The following is a 21,182-nucleotide window of genomic DNA, read 5'->3' as shown; positions in this document are numbered from 1 at the left end:
CATCATTGGCAGCTCAGGAACATTTTTGAGTACGTGCAGCTTGTTTGCCTGTAGGAACCCTGGAAGGATTTCCTTCCCATAGCCGTGCTCAGGTCCCCTTTTCAGCCTTGCAAGATTTTAGCGTCTGCAGGTTGATGGGGCAGAAATTTCCACAGCTGAATTTCCCTGTGGTGTGAAAAAACATATTCTTCTGTGCGCTTCTGAGCTGGTGCTCTAAAATTACAGAAGCAACCTGTGCAGAGCTGCGTGCTCTGCTGCGTGCACAGTGAAAGGCCATGCTAGTCCCAACTGGAGACAACGGAGCATGATCAACAGGAAAAAAAAAAGACAAGTAAAAGGACTTGCCCAAGGTCAGAGTAGGAGATGTGTCAGATCCAGGAATTTAGGCTCCAAATACTCTGTGTGTAGTCGCTTTTTGAATGATCAATGGTATGAAGGTTATTTTTTCTGATCTTTTCATTGAATTAAGCAGATGTAGCATTACTAAGCAGCTGAGAAACACCAGCACTCATAGCCCAGGCTAGGGAACAGCAGGAGCACTGCTGATGTTCAGTATGTATGTTTGAAACCTCCTCCTTAGATGCTGTTTCTCTTGGAAGTGATGTGACAGGACTGGTGGTATTTGACAGGTTAAGTCTGCATTTTCTAAGTGTAAAATGTGAAAGTAAAAAGTGACTCTTCTTACAGCTTTTGCAGATGTTTTACCGGCAACAGGAAGAAATCCGTAGACTACGTGAGCTGGTAAATCAGAGAGATGTCCAAATTAAACAGCTGGAGCTGGAGCTCAGAAACCTCTGCACGGACACAGGTGGTTACTGAGGGTGCTGGCCTGCAGCTCTTTGCACCCCTGGCAACGGGAGCAGACTCCTAGGGTTTTTGCTGGGGGAAAAATTGATGCTTCAAGCAGCAGGGACTTCCCTGGCTTGTGGTGGTCACAATTCCCTAATCATCACCAGACAGTTATTGATAGACTTGCTGCGCTTCTTCAGGCTCCCCTTGCTTGCCTGCTCACTCATGCCAGAAGCTCATGCATTAATGCTCGTGAGAGACTTTGGAAACTCTTGCTTATCTGGCCCTGGAGAAGCCACCTATTAAGCTCTAGGAACAACCTCTTCTGCTGCCCCTCCACATGACATGAGGATGGGAGACTGCCAGCTTCTTTTCCCACCCGTGGACCCAGTGGTGCAGCTCCTGTGGCCGCTTTCTTCTGCCCTGGGACACCACTCTGCAACTGAGCCTCAGAGGCACCTCTAGCTCCGAAGTGATCCTCATGCATCCCTCTTGCCTCACAGCTTGGCCCTGTGGCCGGGTGGCTAGGCAAAGCCGCGGCTGCCCTGACCTGGTGCTGGGGATAGTCCCGCTCCGAGCGGGAGGCTGCACTGGGGCTGCCAAGGGACAGCACTTTTGTGATATGTAAAGGAGAGTTGGTGTTTGGAGGTCTTACTTTAAAGGGGTGGTGGTGTGGGCTGGTTCTCACTAGAGAAGCTGCAGGTGCAGAAGAGGTCTCTGGGTCCTTTGAGTGAGTGGCCTTCCCTCCCTCCTTCTGCCAAAGACCAGCTGCAGTCAGCTGAGGGCTGTGGTCCTGCGGTGCTCATCAGACAAATGAGGACATTTAAAGCTGCACAGCATTGGCAGTGGTGGGGTTTGCCAAGAGGGATTAAAAGGATGAGGGAGGAGTTGGACCCCCCAGCCCACTGCAGACCTTTCAGCAATGGTGCTAGAAGTGTGGTGTCAACCACAGGAGGATCACAGGACCATGGCTGGTCACAAACAGCCCTCACTGGTTGCTGGAGGGAGCTGCCTCATCCTTGTGCCCACAACTGCTGGTTCCTTAGCTCCCAGGTGCCAGCGCCTTGTCCCATGCCTTCAGCCACCTACAAGCTCCCTCTTCCCAGCTGTGTTGCCCAGCCCTCTGCATCCTCCAGGGCTGCCCCATCTCCCTAAGCCCTGCAGCCACACACATCTGTGCCCTTCACCCCCATCTCTCTAGCACACTGCCTTCCCCAGCCCTTTGCTTAAGGCAAGAGCAGCTGCAGGATGCAGGTCCCATCCTTGGTTTCAGGGCTGGCACCTGTGACCAGCGTTACGGAGTCTGCCTGCAATGTGCAGATGGGCCAGCAGCAGCACCCACCTGCCCACCCTGTTGATTCCTGGGGGGTCTCCTCTCGTTTGTTCCCACGGTGTGGGGCAAGATAGCGCAGTCAGTTGCCCTGGGGTCTGAGCACAGCAGCAGCACTGTAGGGGGAATGTTTTACCTTGCCCCAAATGCAGAGCTCATGGAGAGCAGAGCAAGCAACCACTGTTTAGCCTATAACTGTGCACCTCTGCTGTGACACATGTAGGAATGAATACTATGCCCTGCTAGTTCCCTGAAGCCTAATGATTTCCCAAAGTCTAAAAAAAATTAATTAATTAAATAAATAATAAAAAAGTCTCCATACTCAGAAATTCCCGTGGACAGGACTTCTTAGCAGGGGGACTAAAGGCCGCACACTGCCTGTGCTCGTGTGAGATGCCCCCTCTGGTTATCCCTGAAAGCAGAAGCCAGCAGGGAGCTCACGGGCACTAAATACTCTTACATGAGAACCACACAAAGACTTTGGCATCCCTTTTGCTCTGCTGTGAAGACTTCGGCATCCCTTTTGCTCTGCTGTGAAGACTTCACCCAGCTTTCAAATATAATTCACTCATTTCTAAATAGCAACAACAGATGCGGGTGCTAAAAAGTCACAAATATTGTTTCTTTCTGCAGCATTACAGAGAGGGAGGGGGCAGTTCATATTCTTCAGGAAGAGTCCTTTAGCATCAGTCACTTACTTAACACTGCTCTTTTTGTAAAAAGTAATATAACAAAATTTCTGAAACAAACTTCAGCTCATTTCAGATCCTCCAGAAGGGACTTTTCTGTGCCCTGGGAACGCTACTGTCTGCAGTTAAATGCAAAAGCAGCTCACCCCAGATACAGAGCTTTAATCCAAACACATGAAGTGGTCAGGCTTTGTCACCAAAGAGAAGAGCTATGTAAGAAATTGAGAAGCTCACAGTTTTTCAGCCATGTCAAACAGGCCTGACAGCTTCAAACTTCAAAGCCATTTTCACATTGGGTAGCCCCAGGGATATGACACTGGTTTCCAAGATACCATTATCCGAAGGGAGAGCACTTGAAACAGCCTCAGCAGTCCAGGGAATATGACACTTTCCTTGTCACCATATCTATTTTATTTGCTGGATTTTTTTGCTTGTTTTTCATACAGAATAAATTATTTAAATTATTTCCAAGTTTAAGTAATTTTTACAGGGGATTTTTAAATCCTCATGAGGATTCTTTCTTTGTTATCCCATGACTGGCTAGCATAGAAAATGGTCGGCCACCATGGTTCTTACCTTAGGCTTGTGTTGATTTCAGCATTTCTGGAAAAGAAGTTGCTTTCATTTAGGGTTTTTACTGGCAACATTTAGTAAGGCGAGACTATTTAATCAAAACTTCTTTTTTAGACAGTATGCCCGTAAAAGCGTAGACTGTGAAATGTATTTCAATTTGGAGCTTAAATGCAACCATCAATCTTTCACACAGGGAAAAAAAAGTGGAGGAAATGGAGTTACGTGTTAATGAACTGTGCCTAAATAGACTTAAGTGATCATTTTAACAGTTTCTAAAACTCCTAACAGCTTTGTAAAAAACTGTAAAACATGGGGATAAAAACCAAATTTGTGCAATGAAAAGCAAATGTAACTGAATAATAAATATATTTAGAGTTATACTTTTTGATACATGCAAGGTTGTTGGTTTCTTATTATCACTGTATTGCTGAAGTGACTAAAAATTAAGCTGAATCAAGGTCAGAAACGAGTATCACTTGCTGTCTTTTTTTGCTTGCATGAAGTTGTGGCCGTACATTAGGAGGCAGGTTGTACACAGTCTAAAATGTGCCCGTGGGCCTGTCTTCTTACATCTTCCCCATCTGCCCTTGATGCTACAAAGGGGTGGCCGTTTCAAACCATTCTGCATTGTACTGGTGTTCATGTTCTGTTGAGTAAACAGACCCCTCTGGAGATGTGTACTGCATGGTGAGGTGTTCCCTGGCCATGCTGCCTCGCAGTCCCAGCACTTCTCTTGCCCAGTACACTCTGACCAGGCTCTTTTAGATATGCCACACAAAGAGGCTTTTATGTGTTATTACGAAATTTACTTATTTGAAGGCATTTGATTTTCAAAGGGATTTTGGTTTAGCAGGGTGAAGCAGCAATCACAGTACAAGCACAATATTGCAGTCGCAAGATCCAGTTGGATCACAATACAAATGAAATTCCTGGTCTCTATCCACTCACTGGGATGACGCTGGGTATCTCCAGTCACCAGGAAGAAATATGTGGGTTGGAGCCAGTTCAAGCCTGTAGCTCTCTTGAAAGTTTGTTTTGTTGGTTGCTCAGTTTTTGTGCTTTATGTTGGGCTGAGCCCCGTGCTCTGGCTGGCTCAGGAAGACATTCACACCTTTTGATTAACTTACGCCATGTACACAGCCAGTTGACCACTCAACTGATAGGACAATTAATCTAAAACAAAAGCGATCCTCCAGTCCCTTTACCACTGGGATAAGTCCGGCTTTCTTTACAACAGCTGTAGTGGCTCCCTGAATTCTTCCCCGAGCGTCGTTAAGTGCATTTGCTCTGCCCTTCTCTTCTGAGCCTCCTTCCACTGTAGGGGTTTATTGATCAGTCACAATTTTGGGCATGGAAGTGTTCACAGATGCATTCAGGATGTAACTTTTGTTTGATAAAACATATTTTGGGATAGTGTTAGGGGGAAAAAAAAAAAAAAGAAAAAAAGGGAAATTGCTGAAGAAAGTCTGTGGTGGGAACTTTGTGCACCAGCCGTGCAATCCGGGCACTGTGACCTCCTGATCTTCCTGTCTCCTAAGGGTCCTTGTGCTGGGGAGGGTGGCCAGGCAGACACTGCCCTGGGACAGGTCGCGGGACACTGTGTCCCTCCGCTGGCACTGACATAGGCTCACTGCTCTGAGCAAAGCCTAGGAAAAGGCAGCAGCGGGCAGGTCGGTGTGGGAGGCAGAGGACTAGCCTGCAGCACCTTTGCTGTCCTGGGGTCACGGCCTCTGAGCCCACACAGAGAGAGCGAAACACAGTGTTGCTTGCCTGCTGGATTTACAGCCACAACACATCACATCTTCACACCCAGGCCAGTTCTCAACTGCAAAATAAACTCTTCTCAAACCTATGCAATAGTTGTCATTCTCATTTCGTTTCCCACCACCAGAGTCTGCAAATGTGCTCAAAGAGCTGTGAGCAGAAGAGAGCATCGAGCCAGCGCCCCTTCATTGGCCCTGCAGGGAGAAGCAGCAGGTCACTCTTGTTGGCCCTGGGCTGGCCAGCAGCCTTTCCCTTGCAACCTGCAAGGGGGCACTGGAGCAAAGCCCCAGTGCCAGGAATTGCCTCTTGGGCATGCTGCAGCATTATTTTGGAGCAGGAACGCCAGTCCATCCACAACTTGCTCATACTGGTCAGCCCAGAACTTAGCACTCCTCCACACGTCGCCTCACCAGCAATGAGGAGAGAGGAAGTGCCGCGATTGAGAGACGGGACGCTGCTTGATGCAAGCAAGATGTCGGTTTATTAGATGCGTTGGAAAGCTTTTTATACAGCTACTTAACAGTTACATAAATTACACAAATTCTATCATTTCTAATTGGCTTAGCTCTAAATGTTTCATTACAATAATCCCTCCTACCTGCGGTTTCGCTACATGCTAGAAGCTACAGTTTTGGAATGTGCTAAAAGCTACAGTGATAACTTGTTGCCTACTCCCTACTTCTTCAAGGTTATTTATCTCAGACCTGCAAGGCCAGTTGTTCCCTGGCTCCTCAGATTTATTTGTCTGAGGTCTGCAAGGTCGGCATACCCTCGAATTTCTTGCATACTTGTACTTTTCTGCTAGCCGCCCCCAACATCTCCCCCTTTTTTGTTTCTTTAAAGGCAGAACTGAGGCGCGGTTTTAAAGGTCATCATACTCAGTGAGCTGGACAGAACTAACACTAGCGTAAATCTTCGGAATATCGCCGTTTTGAATAAACCATGTATGTCGAACAACTTTAGTCACCATAGACCTAACACAGGAAAGAGCGCAGCTTAGAATCAAAAGGCCTACCAATATAATAACTAATATGAGTACAGCAGATTGTACCAGGCTCCTAAGCCAGCCCTTTAGCCCAAACCAATCACCCAAAGTACCCAATCCGAAGAAGTCCGTATCAGATTGCACCTTTTGTGAATGCGCAAGGAGTTGTGTAATTTGCTTATGCATCGAAGAAGAGTGGTCCTCTAAGTCCATGCAGCACATTCCGTCAAAATCCTCACAGCCATGTCCGTGGGCTAGTAGCAAGAAGTCAATAGCAGCTCTGTTTTGCAGGACTGCATGTTGTACTGTAGACAAGTCTTCAGCCATCTCAGATAGTATGCGGCTGGTAGCATTTGCTTGCTTAACAACCCAACAGGCAATTGCATCTAAGTTTCTGTGGGCTCTCGCTGCTGCCACCCCAGGGGTAAATAGCGAGGCGAAAAAAACCTCCCAGCGATTCCATAGCTTAACATTATCGTCACAGGTATTTTCTAATGCTTGTATTGTGTCACGAGTAAAATGTAACCGCTGTTTTGGGCTTGGATGATAGTGAGGAGTGCCAAGACTAAGCTGTCCAATAGTACACGGGCCTCCTCTAGGGTTAGAAGGGATCCCAGACCAAGCTCTATTTCCGCAAATAAAAAAGAACCCCAAGGGGAGCCGCCTAGGGAGCATGGTACCAGGGGCTGAGTGAGTGGCATCTCGAGCAATCCTCAAACACCATTGTTGTTGCCAGAGGGTAGCATTACCAATAGGTGAGATGACGGTCGGTGGAGAATCCTTTACTAAGTGCCCCTCTTTTCGGGCCCCTGACCATGACCTAAGGCCAATAAACAAACAATGAGAAGCATTAAGAGAATCTACTAAGTCAATTTCCTGCGGCTCAGGCCCTATTGGTAATTTATCATCCCAATTATTGTATTTTTCAAAAAGGTCCTTAAGATTTTTCCATGAAAAAGGAAGCCTTCCAGAAATATTGTACTGCTTCCGTAAGGTTGTCATAGAGTTATTAAACAGTAAAAAGGTCGAGTTATTCAGTGGTACCCCTACTAAGCAGGTGGTGAAGGGCGAGCTGGGTGTAGCAAGACTGGCACAAAAGCTAGTAGTATTGAGCGACCTGGCCAGAGTAACCCAGACATTTTGACAGGGGTCAAAAAGGTGAGGATGGTACCCTGGCAAAGGATTGGCATGTGTCCAGGCTGCACATATACAAAAAAGTGTTAACAGGATCATAATGTTTGACGGACTCTTCCCCCCACCCCTTTTTTTTTTTTTTTTTTTTTTTTTTTTTTTTTTTTGCAATGCTAAATTCTTACAATGCTAACTTCATATATTAGGCAACTGTCACACCATCTATTGGCCAATGTTAACCATCGCTACCATCTCTTACCACAGCGATAGCAGTCACATAAACCTAAGGGTCACAATTACCACAGGCGACGCAATGAATATGTTCTACTGGAGTCTCTGCTCTATTGTCCATAAAAGCACTGCATCAGTCCTCCGAATGTTCTTCGGTATGCCGTTCAGGGGAATGATCTAGCTGTGGATTGGTGTTGTGGCCATCCGATTGTGGTAGGGGTTCACGGAAAGGTCGCACGCTCTTCGCTGGGATCCACCTGGGGCCTCGTTCTGTGGAAACACAAGCATAGCCTCTGCCCCATGTGACAAGGGGGTATGGCCCCAAGACCTCACCTGTCTCAGGGTCGCGGATCAGGACTGGAGCTTTTACGCTGGCTTCGAAAGAAGTGTTTGTGTTAAAGTGGCGAACGATCGGAGGGTTGTTATCTATTAAAGAACAATTTAAAAAGTTAAAAACATACAGGGCTTTCTGTAGACATTCTTCAGGGGTGGCTGTCCCTACTCCCCCTTTCTGTTGTTGTAGCAAGCGCTTTAAAGACTGATGAGAGCGTTCAATCAGGGACTGGCCCGTAGGGGAATGCGGGATCCCAGTGATGTGAGTGATCCCCCAAGAGATAAAAAAGGTTTTAAGTGCAGCCGAGATATAAGCAGGGCCATTGTCTGTTTTGATTTGTGCAGGGATGCCTAAGGTAGCAAAAGCACGCAGCAGATGCCTGCGAACATCTTTCGCCGCCTCCCCCACATGGCAGGAGGCAAATAGAGCGCCTGAAAAGGTGTCAATAGAGGAATGGACGTATTTTAATCTCCCAAATTCTGGATAGTGTGTGACATCCGTCTGCCATAATTGCAGGCTTTGTAAGCCTCTGGGATTAACCCCACCTGGTGCCGTAGGAAAAGAATGTTTTTGACAATCAGGGCAGACAGCGATAATGTTCGCCGCTTGCTGAGAAGTGAGGCCAAACTGACGTTTGAGGCCCCCTGCATTCTGATGGAAAAAGGAATGACTAAGTTTAGCTTGTGCAATACGGTCAGGTAAAACTTGTACCGGCAGAGTGAGCATATCGGCCTGTCGATTGCCTTCTGCAATAAACCCAGGTAAAGAGGTGTGCGATCTAACATGTAAAATAAAATAGGGATGTGTTCGAGAGGTTAAAAGGAAAACAAGTTCCTGCAACAAAGCAAACAAATCAGCATGCGAAGTATGACGCAGCACCGAGGCCTCTGCCCGTTCGACGACACTTGCAACATAAGCAGAATCAGTAATAAGATTCAGTGGTTTAGACCACTTACGAAAAGCTCGAACAACAGCAGCAAGCTCTACGATTTGAGGGGACCCGGAGACTGTCTCAACGTCCGACTCCCATTGTTGAGAGCGGTCATCCCACCAGACAATCACCGACTTGTGTGTTTTTCCAGACCCATCGGTGAACACAGTAAGGCCTTGGAGGGGCTGGTGACATCTCTTTGGTATGGATATTAAGTTAAAATGAGCATGTAGAAGCTTGTGGGACGGAGGATGTGAGGTTAGTTGACCCGTATAATCTGTTAAGGCAAACACGAAAGCATCAGACTGTTGGAATAACCATTGTAGGTACATATTAGTTACAGGTAAACAGATAGAAGCAAAGTCCATCCCTGACAGGGCAAGCAAGCGCTGCCGTGCTTTAATTATCAAGGAAGCAAACATTTCATGTTGTGTCCAAATTGTTTTAGTGGGCTGGTTGGGTAAAAAGACCCACTCAATGATTAATAAGGGATCAGGGTTGTTAGGGTCCCATTGAAAAATCAAAGCATATGGCTGACGTGCAGGGTTCAAAATAATTAAATTGAAGGGCAATTCAGGCGCACAGCGGTGTGCTTGCCGTGAGGCGATGGCTTCCGCTACTTTTTGTAATGAGGCAGCGGCTTCAGGACCAAGTCGACGAGGGGAGCGTAAATCGGAATCTCCCTTGAGGAGTTCAAACAAAGGGCTTAAGTCTGAATTGGAGACTCCTAGCAAGGGTCGGACCCAAGTAATGGTCCCTAATAATTTTTGAACATCGTGCAAATTTTTAATGTCCGCCTGTATATGCACAGGTTGGGGAACTATCGTCTGGGTCCTGATGCGCCAACCCAAGTAGGTCCAAGGGGGCATTTTCTGGACTTTTTCAGGCGCAATACAGAGGCCTGCCGAATTGACAGCGGCCGTGACAAGGGCTACGGCCTGTTCCATGAGCTCAAGGTGAGGCGCAGCCATCAAGATATCATCCATATAATGATATAACAGAACGTGAGGCAACGCAACCCTGATAGGGCTAAGTACCTTAGCGACATACCATTGACAAATTGTCGGGCTATTTTTCATTCCCTGTGGCAGTACAACCCACTGATATCGTTGCACAGGGGCTTGCATATTGACACTTGGGACTGAAAAAGCAAATTTGGCAGCGTCATCAGGGTGTAGTGGAATGTTAAAAAAGCAATCCTTAAGGTCAATAACGGTGAGATGCCAATTGCAGGGGATCATAGTTGGAGAAGGGAGCCCTGGCTGCAGAGCTCCCATATCTACCATAGCATCATTGATTTTTCTGAGATCATGGAGCAGGCACCACTTGCCAGATTGCTTCTTAATAACAAAGACAGGTGAATTCCAAGCACTAGTAGTAGGTACTATATGTCCTTTTGATAATTGTTCCGTAACCAGTTCTTGGAGAGCGCGAAGCTTTTCGAGTGGTAGGGGCCATTGATCTACCCAAATGGGTGTCTGAGTTTTCCAAGTCAGTTTCAGGGTGTCGCGCACCTCAATGGCCCCCCCTAAAAATGCGACTGAATGGAAGTTCCCCATTGTGATAGCACATCACATCCCCATAAGACCATAGGAACAGGCAGCACAAAAGGCTTGACGGAAGCCACTCGTCCTTCTGGGCCTTTGATTTGGATCAATTCCGAGGATTGGTGGCTTCTACCAACTCCTCCGATTCCGGCTAGTGCCTGAGGCACAGCTGCCAAAGGCCATTGTGGAGGCCACTTCGCCTGTGAAATTATGGTAACATCGGCCCCTGTGTCAATAATCCCATTTAGGATTACTTGCTGAGTGCCGTGAATAAGAGTACATTGACAAAGTGGTCGCTTCTGGCAAATGGACTGTACCCAGAGAATCTGTGGATCCCCAGTAGATCCAAAACCTCCTTGTCTTTGCTGCGGAGGTGGGTGAGGCGAAAGAGAGCTTGCGTTCTGCGGGATCAGTAGTAATTGTGCAATGCGGCTTCCTTTGGGTACTGTGCAAGGGGGAAATGGGGTCCAGGCCATGATTTTAATTTCCCCAACGGTATCCGCATCAATTACTCCAGGCAATACAAAAAGTCCGGCTAAGGTACCTGATGATCTCCCTAATAGTAGCCCTTGTGTTTTTGGGGATAAAGGACCTGAAACATTAGTTGCTAATAAATGAACAGAGGAATCAAGCAACGTTACTGCGTGTGAGGTTGCCAGGTCCAATCCGGCGCTACCGGCTGTTGCTGGGCGAAGACTTGTAGCGAGGTCACACCCATCTGCATGGCTCGATCCACCGGCGACGATACTTGTGTCTGTGCGCGTCGCTGCCCCGCGCTCCGCAAGCGGTTTCCCTGTATCGGCTGCCCTTGAAAATTATACTTAGAACGACATTGATTAGCATAATGACGCCCCTTCCTGCATCGGGGACAGATCCCAGGGGCTTGGGCTTTAGCCCCCCCATTAGAAGCGAGACAATTTCGTTTGATATGGCCTGGTTTACCACAACCGTAACAATTTCCTCCCCCAGACATGCCTCTCATAGCTGCGAAAGCAGCTGCCATCGCTTCAAATTTATGGTCCACAGTACCGATACGATTACAAGCCTCTACCATTTCAACCAAAGTTGGAGCTGGGTTAGGGAGAGATTTAAGTAATTTTTTACAGTCGGCGTTAGCATTTTCAACTGCTAATTTTAATAGCAAAATTTCTCGAGCTTCGGTATTATCTATTTGGCGTTCTAAAGCTTGCTTAAGTCTATCAATGAATTGCATATACGGCTCCCGAGGTTCCTGCGTAATAGAGGTGAATGCCTTTTGAGGTTTACTGGAATCGGGTATTTTAAGTAAAGCCTTTTTTGCTTCTTCGCGGATCGCTTCCAGGGCCTCTCGTGGACAATCTCGAGCCTGTGCCGCTGGATTAGAGTGCTGACCCATACCCATAAGGTGCTCCATGGTCAGTGCGGCAAGAGCAGCATTATTATGACCCACGTAGCTGGTGAGGAGAGTTTGAAGGCCCCCCCTCCAATGCGACTCCCACAGGGAATACTGGGAAGGGGTTAATAACAATTGCGCTAGCGATTTTAAATCATGGGGAGTCATAACATACGTATCAAAGACAGAAGACAGCAGGCTCGCAAAATATGGGGAAGAGAGCCCATGTTCTGTGACGGTACGGCGCAGCTCTTTAATCACCGGGAAGGACAAAGCCTTCCACTGCACTCCCCGGCCTTGATAAATAACAGGGGCGACTATCGTTCGCGCTATTTCCAAGTCACCTTCTTTTAAAGCTTGACGTCTAATATTCGCCCACGTATCATGAGGGTCAGGGGGGTACAAGTCAGGCTCTTTATCAGGATCAACGGGCCCCAGGTCAAGCGGATCTTCCTCAGGAGGGTAGCCTGCGGCACAGACCTTTAAGGGTCCGGGCGACTTAGCACGTTGCGGAGGTAGCGGAGGGGGAAGCAAAGGCTGAGCTGATGAAGGTTCCCCCTTAGTATCTGGAGAGTCTTTATGGCCCTTTTTCTGTGCCTTAATAGCTTCAAAGATATTTCTCCACCACGGAAGCAAACGCTGAGCCTCGGCATTCCCTGACATCGCTAAGTCCCACAAGTTTACCCCCACATCGTCCCAAAGTTCCCGGGTAAAAATACTGGAGGCCGTAACAGTGGGGATCTTCATTTGTACCCACTTAAACATAATCTTTAAGTCCTGCCCGGAAATATCTTTTTTATGTTTCCGGAGGAGCGTTTTCATAACTTCATATACGTCTCTCTCTGCGGGGGACATCTGATTCCCCATGTTTCCCACAGCTCACCTCTTAAATCCAGAGGGATTCCTGGCCAGTTCCTGCTTCCTTTCAGCAGCTCATTCAAAATTCCGTGGGACTCGCAGCAAGCCGCTCAGCTAGGCAGTTCACCACCCCATCACGTCGGGGTCACCAATTTGCCGCGACTGAGAGACAGGACGCTGCTTGATGCAAGCAAGATGTCGGTTTATTAGACGCGTTGGAAAGCTTTTTATACACCTACTTAACAGTTACATAAATTACACAAATTCTATCATTTCTAATTGGCTTAGCTCTAAATGTTTCATTACAATAATCCCTCCTACCTGCGGTTTCGCTACATGCTAGAAGCTACAGTTTTGGAATGTGCTAAAAGCTACAGTGATAACTTGTTGCCTACTCCCTACTTCTTCAAGGTTATTTATCTCAGACCTGCAAGGCCAGTTGTTCCCTGGCTCCTCAGATTTATTTGTCTGAGGTCTGCAAGGTCGGCATACCCTCGAATTTCTTGCATACTTGTACTTTTCTGCTAGCCGCCCCCAACAAGGAAGGACGACTTCCCTTGACTCACTGGCAATGCTCTTTTAAATACAGCTCAGGATACTGTTGGCCATTTTTGCAGCAAGCCAGCATGGCTGGCTCAAGCTCAGCTTGTTTTCCAGGAGGACCCCAAGGAACTTCTCAGCAAAGCTGCTTGCTATCTGTGCAGTACCTGGCATGGGGCTTCTCCTCAGATGCAGGACTGTGCAGGTGCCCTTGCTGAGCTACATCACATTCCTTGTTGCCCAGTTCTGCATTTCTCCTGTTGAGGTTCCTCTGGAAAGCAGCACAACTGTCTGCTGCACCTGCCAGTCCTCACACTTTTGTGTGCTCTGCAAGCTTGCTTGAGGGTGCACCCTGTCCCATCCTGCAGGTCACTAAGGGAGAGATTCAGTGGCTTTGGATTTGTTTTGTAAACAGTTTTCTATTTCCCCTTCAGAAATCCAGGCTAACTATTCCTGAGCACTTGCTGATTCTTCATGCCTTTGGAAATGGTCTCCAGCAGGATTTTCTCCACCATCTTCCGAAGGACTGCATGAGGCTGACTGACCTGTAGTTCTTTCACTTTCCTCTTTGCCTGTATTGAAGACAGGACTGAGAGCGAGTGATCTGCAACCTTTCCCAGTTGCCACCACCTTTCAAAGATCATTAAGGATGGCTTTGCAATGCCATCAGCCGCCTTCTCCCTCAGCACGCTTGGGTGCAACCCCACAGACTTGTGTACATCCAGGGTGTTGAAGTACTCCCTAGCCTGGTCTTGCCTGTTCTGGTGTACAGCAGATATGCACCACAACAGTACCTATTTTTCTCTGCCAGCTTTCACTCTCCTTAGTTCTATGCAAAACTCCTCAGATTCTCACCATGGCTACCGTGCTCATGGAAATCAACAGCCTGCTATGAACAGCAGCTGTGCAACCAGCAGTTCACCCACAGTAGCTGTTGAGCCCTCCTTGTACAATATGAAGAAAACCAACCTTTGGGTGCCCAGGCCCTTAAGCAATGTCCCTGGACCTGCTAGTCACACTCGATACTTCTCCAGTCACCCCTGGCAGTATCTATGGTGCACATATGAAAAAGCAGCACTGTATAGTAGGTGCCCAGATGAGCCTCAGTAGCCTCTGCACAGCATCCGTATCGAGAGCCCCAGACAAACAGCAAACCTCCCTAGATGATAAATCTAGTCGGCAGATACGGGGCTTCTGATGCCTGTAGTGGACAGTAGTGTCCTTTAACTAACGCTTGTCAATTGTCACTTCCTTCTAGTGCTCCTGAGTGCCTCACGTGCACCCAAGAAATCCCTTTTTGTTCGCCCTGACAAGGCTTGACCGAGGCCACATGGCTGGAGCTACCATGCTTAAAACCCCGCTCCTCCAAGCCACTGACAATTGCAGCTTCTGTCAGCAAAGAAAGCTCTCCTGAATAAGGTCCTTGTGCAGAAGCAGAGAAAAGTTTCTGAATTTCATTTTTCAGCATCACAACATGTCTAATAACACTATGCCCAGTTCTTTTCAAACCCTATTTGCAACAAAATGATGCACAATAATCTGTTTAAGCGAGATCTTACAATGAGTATATGCATAAGTCAAGATGGTTTCCTCTTCTGAATTTCTCTCCTCTTGTTTTTGCATGTTTTTTCTTCATCAGAAATTTGCACATCCAATAACTTCTGATCCAACTACAAACACCCTTGAGGATCTACAGAGGAAGTGACTTAACAGCACAAGGAGTTATCCATGTTTTTTATCTTTCACAGCACTCAGCCATCGGATATGGAAGGCATGACTGAGGGGCATTATAGGTGGCTTGAGTCAGTATAATTTCTATTTCCTTTAATAAGAGAGAACTTGGGAACTCATCCACTTTAAATGTTGCCTGTTACATTCTTCCCTCTGGATTATAATGGGTGACTGTGCTGCTGGCTACAGAGTTCTGCTTTCTGTTTAATTTGACATATTATACTTTTGTCATCTTCACCCACATGGATATATTTGGTCAGATCTTGCAAGGTGTATGGGAAAATATCAGCAGCACCTTAGCTGAACTTCAGGTCTATGTGTTTTTCATGCCAAAGTCCAATCTTTGCCCTATTCCATATCTCAGCAGGACTCAGTACACAAACGGACAGGTGAGCAAACTTGAGTAAGGAACAGAAAATGCAGGTGTGTAAACCCGAGAGCTAGCCTGTAGGGTAAAATCACCTAAATGTGAAGATTCAGTCGACTCAACCCGATCATTGCAGGAAGCTGCTTTTACCAGGGGTTGGGAGTATGGATTCTTCTCTTCAATTTTCATAAAGATGCTCCTGCAGAATTTTTTCATGTGAGTTCGTCTGAGCCTTTAACACAAAGAATGTTTAATACACCCATTGTGATTTGTGAGGCAGCTTCTTTGGGAGGATTTGAGTGAAATTATGCTCAAGCACTATTTTCATGACACGAACATGGAGCAAAGATGCGTTGTTCCAACTGGAGTCTGAAGAATGGTGGAAGTGGCAGCGTTTATAGAGAGCTGCAAAATAAGGAACTGATTTTACTTCCCGTTGCTGCTGAAACCACTTGAAAATAGATTCAAGGGAGGGACTGTGAATGGACTGGTGCTCCTAAGGCTTGGACACATTCTGATCTGAGGTGTGTCACTGTCACACAGTTTTCCACAGCCATAAATTTTGACTGCCCACAAGTCCACAATTGCTTTTGGTGGTGGTGAAGTTAAAAGTGCAGTTCTTCTCAAGCTAAATGCAGAGCTCTCTTTTAAGGAAGTGAAGTGAAAAAGTGAGGGGCAGATAAGAATGCCTGACTTTCATCTGGCACGAGTGGTGAAAAGGGATTTAGTTGTTTTTAGGGCCACAGAAGTGATCATAGAAGCTCATACCCAGGCACTGACAGCGCTTTTGGCCCCGGCCCTTATGGGCAGAGGGATGTCATGATTCTTTGTGAAGCTTTGCAAGTCTCTGGAATTGAGGAAGGCAGGCTCAAAAAAATAAAAAATAAGCAAAGCCACTATGAAAATCAGATGCAGTCCACAGAAGTGCCAGCAATACAGGATGAAGAAAAGCTGAGTTTCAGTTCCACTGCTCACTGGAAAGGAGTGAAATCATTGTCTCTAGCCTGGTTCATTTTATAGTGATGAACAGGCGTTTGAGATCCTTTCATAAAATGAACATACAAAGAAACACCTGACTCAAACTTCTGCCTCTCTCCCTGTTGGAAGCTAACTGTGGCAGATGTGTTTGGCTATTCATTTTAATTCAAGACCAGAAAGGAGCAGCTCAGTATCCCAACTATTGAGCCCTGTTTCTTCAGCTAGCTAAAGGTGACCGTGTTGCTACAGAAGATGTTCCTCTCACAGGGCGAATTTATTTCCTAGTGCTTTGTTCAAGGAGGAGATGAGAACTGGTGTCTTTGAGGGGTCATTTTGTTTTGTGAATTTGGGCCCTTGAGATTTTTCTGCCTTACTTCCTTTGTCTAGTGCTTCTTCTTTCCGTGGGTGGTTTTTTTCTAATCTAGTCTGTAGCTGGTCTTTGGTTATATAATCTATGCTCAGGTCCAAACCCACAGGACCTTGAATTAAAAACTTGTTTAAAATAAACTCTGTCCAGTTCAGTGATCTGTACAGTTTTTCTTTTCTTTTTTTAAACACCGAGAGTTTGGGAGTCAATGTATTCCAGAGAATTTGGTTTCACAACTGAAATGGTGACAGATCCTTACTTACAGCTGTTGTACCTATCAGTGCCTTCAGCTGAAATTGAATGCAAAAATCCACAATCCAGTACTTCATTGATTTCTTCACCTCTCTTTCTTTATGTGCGTGACTTCTTTGTGCGTAGACCTTAAGGCTTTTCTTGTTACTATAAGGTTATTTAATTAGGAAAAAAACCCCAAACCCTCCATAAACATTAACAGGAATTCCATTCTGCAGTGGTTTCTCTGCAGTAAGTGCAATGTTACCTCAGTCCAGAAGAGGGGACTCTTGTTTCAGGTATGGCAAGTTCAAGCAAACAGTTTAGAAAACATTCTAACACCTACGGTAAAGATGAAAATGGACTTATCTAATGATAACAAAAGATGAGGTGTGAAAACTGAGCTATTTAGAGATTTTAACAAAACAACAAAAGATCAGAGCATACAAATTCCATCCATCTTTGCTTTTAGAGTATTCTCACATTGGTGATTTATATAAAAATACGTAGGTTAAGTTGAACTGTTCATCATAGAACAGGAACACCTGACATCCTACTTGTTTTCTGGCATGTGAAATAAATTATATTAATTAGGTTGCTTTGGTAACATACTTGGGTTTAATTTGATTTTCTGTTAAATGCCTAAGCCTTTCTGCGGAACAATAAATACCCTATTAAAATATGAATCCTTTCATTTGCAGCTTTTTGCTATACGCCATTGGTAGAAATCAGAAAGGAAGGGGTGCTCTCCTTCCTACAAGGATTCCTTTAACTCAACACTCTGCTACTTAGAACTTGGGTGTTCTTGTCAGGTTCTTGTCCTGCTGGGGGATTTCAACCACTCCAACATCTGCTGGAAAAATAGCACTGCGAGCTGTAGGCAATCCAGGAGACTCCTGGAATGCATTGAGGATAACTTCTTAAGCCAGATAATAGACAGCCCTACCAGAGGAGATGTGCTACTATTAGTCACCAATGCAAGTGAGCTAATCAGTGACATCAAGACTGGAGGCAGCCTGGGCTGCAGTGATCACAAACTGGTGGATTTCACAGTCCTGAGGGATATGGGTCAGGTGAAGACTAAAGTCAGGACCCTGAATTTTAGGAAAGCAAAAATTAGAGCTGTTCAAGGAGTTAGTCAATGGGACCACCTGGGAAACGGCCCTCAGGGACAAGGGAGCAGAACAGAGCTGGCAGATCTTTAAGGATGCTTTCAATAGAGCTCAAGGGCTCTCAATCCCCAGGTGTAAGGAATCAGGAAAGGAAGGCAAGAAGGCATGTCTGATTTGAGACCTGGTGGTCAAACAAAAAGGCAAGAAGGAAATGTGCAGGCAGTTCAAGCAGGATCAGGTGTCCTGGGAAGAGTATAGGGATGCTGCCCCGTTATGTAGGGATGAGGTCAGAAAGGTCAAGGCGCGGCTGGAGCTGAGCTTGGCAAGGGATGCAAAGAATAATAAGGGCTTCTACAGGTATGTCAGCCCACAAAGGAAGGTCAAAGAAAGTGTCCCCCCCATGATGAGCAAAACTGGAAAAATGGTAACAACGGATGAGGAGAAGACTGAGGTACTCAACAACTTTTTGCCTCAGTCTTCAGTGGCAGCCTCTCTTCCCACACCTCTCAAGTGGATGGACTGCAAGTCATGGACTGGAGGACCAATGTCCCTCCCACTGTAAGAGAAGATGAGGTTCATGACCACCTGAGGAAACTGAACATACCTAAGTCTATGAGATGCATCCCAGAGTCCTGAGGGAATTGGCTGATGTAGTTGCCAAGCCACTGCCCATGATATTTGAAAAGTCATGGCAGTCAGGTGAGGTCTCTGGAGACTGGAAAAAGAGAAACATTGCAACTGTTTTTAACATTTTTAGAAAAGAGGACCTTAGGGACTACTAACCTTTCAACCTTACCTCTGTGCCTGAGAAGATCGTGGAACAGATCCTCCTAGAAGCTATGCAAAGGCACATGGAAGACAGGGACGTGACTCGAGACAGCCAGAATGGCTTCCCTGAGGGCAAGTCCTGCCCGATCAACCTAGTGGTCTTCTATGGTGGAGTGGCTACATCAGTGGACAAGGGAAGAGCTACAGATATCATCTATCTGGAATCCTGTAAGGCCTTTGACATGGTCCCCCACAACATCCTTCTCTCTAAATTGGAAAAGCATGGATTTGATGGGTAGACTGTTCAGTGGATGAGGAATTGGTTAGATGGTTGCATCCAGAGGATAGTCATCAATGGCTCAATGTCCAGACAGAGACTGGTGACAAGTGGTGTCCATCAGGGGTCCACATTGGGACCAGCACTGTTTAATATCTTCATCAATGACATAGGCAACAGGATCGAGTGCACCCATACCAAGTTTGCAGATCACATCAAGCTGAGTGGTGAGGTTGATATGCCTGAACGACAGGATACCATACAAAGGTACCTGGACAAGCTCGAGAAGTGGGCCCATGTGAACCTCATGATATTCAACCAGGCCAAGTGCAGCATCCTGCACCTGAGTTGGGGCAACCCCTGGTATCAATAAAGGCTGGGGGATGAAGGGATTGAGAGCAACCCTGTGGAGAAGGACTTGGGGCTACTGGTGGATGAAAAGCTGGACGTGGGCCAGCAATGTGCGCTCACAGCCCAGAAAGCCAACTGTATTCTGGGCTGCATCAAAAGAAGTGTGGCCAGCAGGTCAAGGCAGGTGATTCTGCCCCTCTACTCTGCTCTCATGAGACCCCACTTGGAGTACCGTGTGCAGCTCTGGAGCCCTCAGCACATGCAGACATGGACCTGTTGGAGTGGGTGCAGAGGAGGGCCATGAAAAGTGTCAGATGGCTGGAGCCCCTCTCCTATGAGGTCAGACTGAGAGAGTTGGGGTTGTTTAGCCTGGAGAAGAGATCTTATAGCAGCCTTCCAGTACCTAAAGGGGACCTACAGGAAAGATGGGGAAGGACTCTTTATTGGTGAGTGTAGTGATAGGACAAAGGGTAATGGTTTTAAACTAAAGGAGGGTAGGTTCAGACTAGATAGAAATAAGAAATTTTTTACTCTGAGGGTGGTGAAACACTGGAAGAAGTTGCCCTGAGAGGTGGTAGATGCCCCATCTCTGGAAACACTGAAGGTCAGGTTGGACGGCGCTCTAAGCAACCTGATCTAGTTGAAGATGCCACTGCTCACTGCAGGGGGGTTGGAGTACATGACCTTTAAAGGTCCCTTCCAACCCAAACTGTCTTATGATTCTACGAATCTATGATAAATGCCTCCCTTCCTTTAAAAGTAGCTTATTGGGAGTGATTTTTAAAAAAAATTATTGTATTATTCAGTTCTTGTAAGTATAGGTTGAGAGAATTTAACAGCGAGCGCTCTTGTAGCTAATATCTGTCTTTGGAGAAGAGACTCCTTTCTTACATCTGCTCAGTGATGATGGTATGTTTCTATCTTTAGCTCTGTTGGTTTTAGCCTATATACTCAACATTAAATGAAGTATTTGTATCCTGACATACTTTGCATGTTCCTGTCATCATGCATAAAATCATGCAAATGAGTGCTGAGTAGCAAGTGAAGGCACAACACAAAGCCATCAAACTCCTATCAGCTTGTTTGGAGCCTGGGACTGCATACGTAGTCTGGGATTGAGAATATGATTGAGTGCTATTTTAATTGTTTTCAGGACAGTGTGTGGAAAATATGTCCTAGGCATGGTCTCCCTAGTACTAATGTGTACAAGAGAGCAAGTCCGCTGAACTATTAACAGCAATGCTGGCTAACATCTGTGACGAGATTTGAATAGAGAACTGAGAGCTACCATAATATTCCAATTAATGGTTTGTCAGTCAAACCACACCATTATTCTCATTGCTGCTGCTAAACAGCAAGATAATACATTCAGACCAATAAAACCAACCTTCTGGCTTTCTCTTTTGTACTGCTGGTATGTTGCCTGGTGCTGGCAGCTATTTTGTATGCCTTTCTCTGCTTTCTCACATAGCCATCACCAGTTCATCTTGCTGACAAAAAGCAAAACCAATGAAACATTTTTAAGTGTGGTTATGTGGGAGATGACACCGTACAATGACTTCTGGTTACTGCCAATAGGCTAATTGCATTTCTTGGGTAACTCCAGATAAAACCAGCAGGACAGATTCTCAGATGCTGTATGTCAACACTGAAATTTGCAGTAGAGCTATACTGGTTTTTACAGTCTGTGGCTGGGAAGAAATAAGCTTGGCCACTTGTAAGGAGTTTGTTCTCGCTCTTTCTGTGTTTTCTAAGTAATAATATCTATTTTGCATGATTTTTGTCTCCTCTTCATCTATCCTTGCACCCTCCCACTCATTTTTTAATTTTCCCTAGGAATTGTGACACAGTGGCAAGACAGCTATAGTAGCTTGCCCTATGAAACGTCAAAAAAATCACAAGTTAAAATTCCAGATCTTGAGTCTT

General features: G+C 46.1%; 2 protein-coding genes across 3 annotated transcripts in view; one reads left to right on the top strand and one right to left on the bottom strand.

The window, feature by feature from the left end:
- CORO2A (coronin 2A) overlaps window positions 1–2,626 on the top strand; it is a 59,482-nt gene extending 56,856 nt beyond the window's left edge. For both annotated transcript variants that reach the window (XM_063320707.1, XM_063320706.1), the window contains one exon: window positions 688–2,626. In XM_063320707.1, the coding sequence (XP_063176777.1) occupies window positions 688–819 (132 nt within the window). In that variant the 3' untranslated portion in view covers window positions 820–2,626. The remainder of the gene's footprint in view (window positions 1–687) is intronic.
- A 3,134-nt stretch (window positions 2,627–5,760) lies between these two features.
- On the bottom strand, window positions 5,761–12,697 carry LOC134508611 (uncharacterized). Its single transcript, XM_063320439.1, has 2 exons — window positions 12,560–12,697; window positions 5,761–7,762 (listed from the first exon to the last, which is right to left on the bottom strand). The coding sequence occupies exon 2, from the start codon at window positions 7,361–7,363 to the stop codon at window positions 6,008–6,010; it is 1,356 nt and encodes a 451-aa protein (XP_063176509.1). The 5' UTR covers window positions 7,364–7,762; window positions 12,560–12,697; the 3' UTR covers window positions 5,761–6,007.
- Between the last annotated feature and the right edge of the window lie 8,485 nt (window positions 12,698–21,182).

This window comes from Chroicocephalus ridibundus, chromosome Z, assembly GCF_963924245.1.
Source record: "Chroicocephalus ridibundus chromosome Z, bChrRid1.1, whole genome shotgun sequence".
In the NCBI taxonomy this organism is placed as follows: Eukaryota; Metazoa; Chordata; class Aves; order Charadriiformes; family Laridae; genus Chroicocephalus; species Chroicocephalus ridibundus.
This window is presented reverse-complemented; position numbering and strand designations above follow the sequence as displayed.

Coding starts and splice junctions, on each gene's coding strand:
- LOC134508611 (XM_063320439.1), bottom strand. CDS start 7,363: ATGATCCTGTTAACACTTTTTTGTATATGTGCAGCCTGGACACATGCC.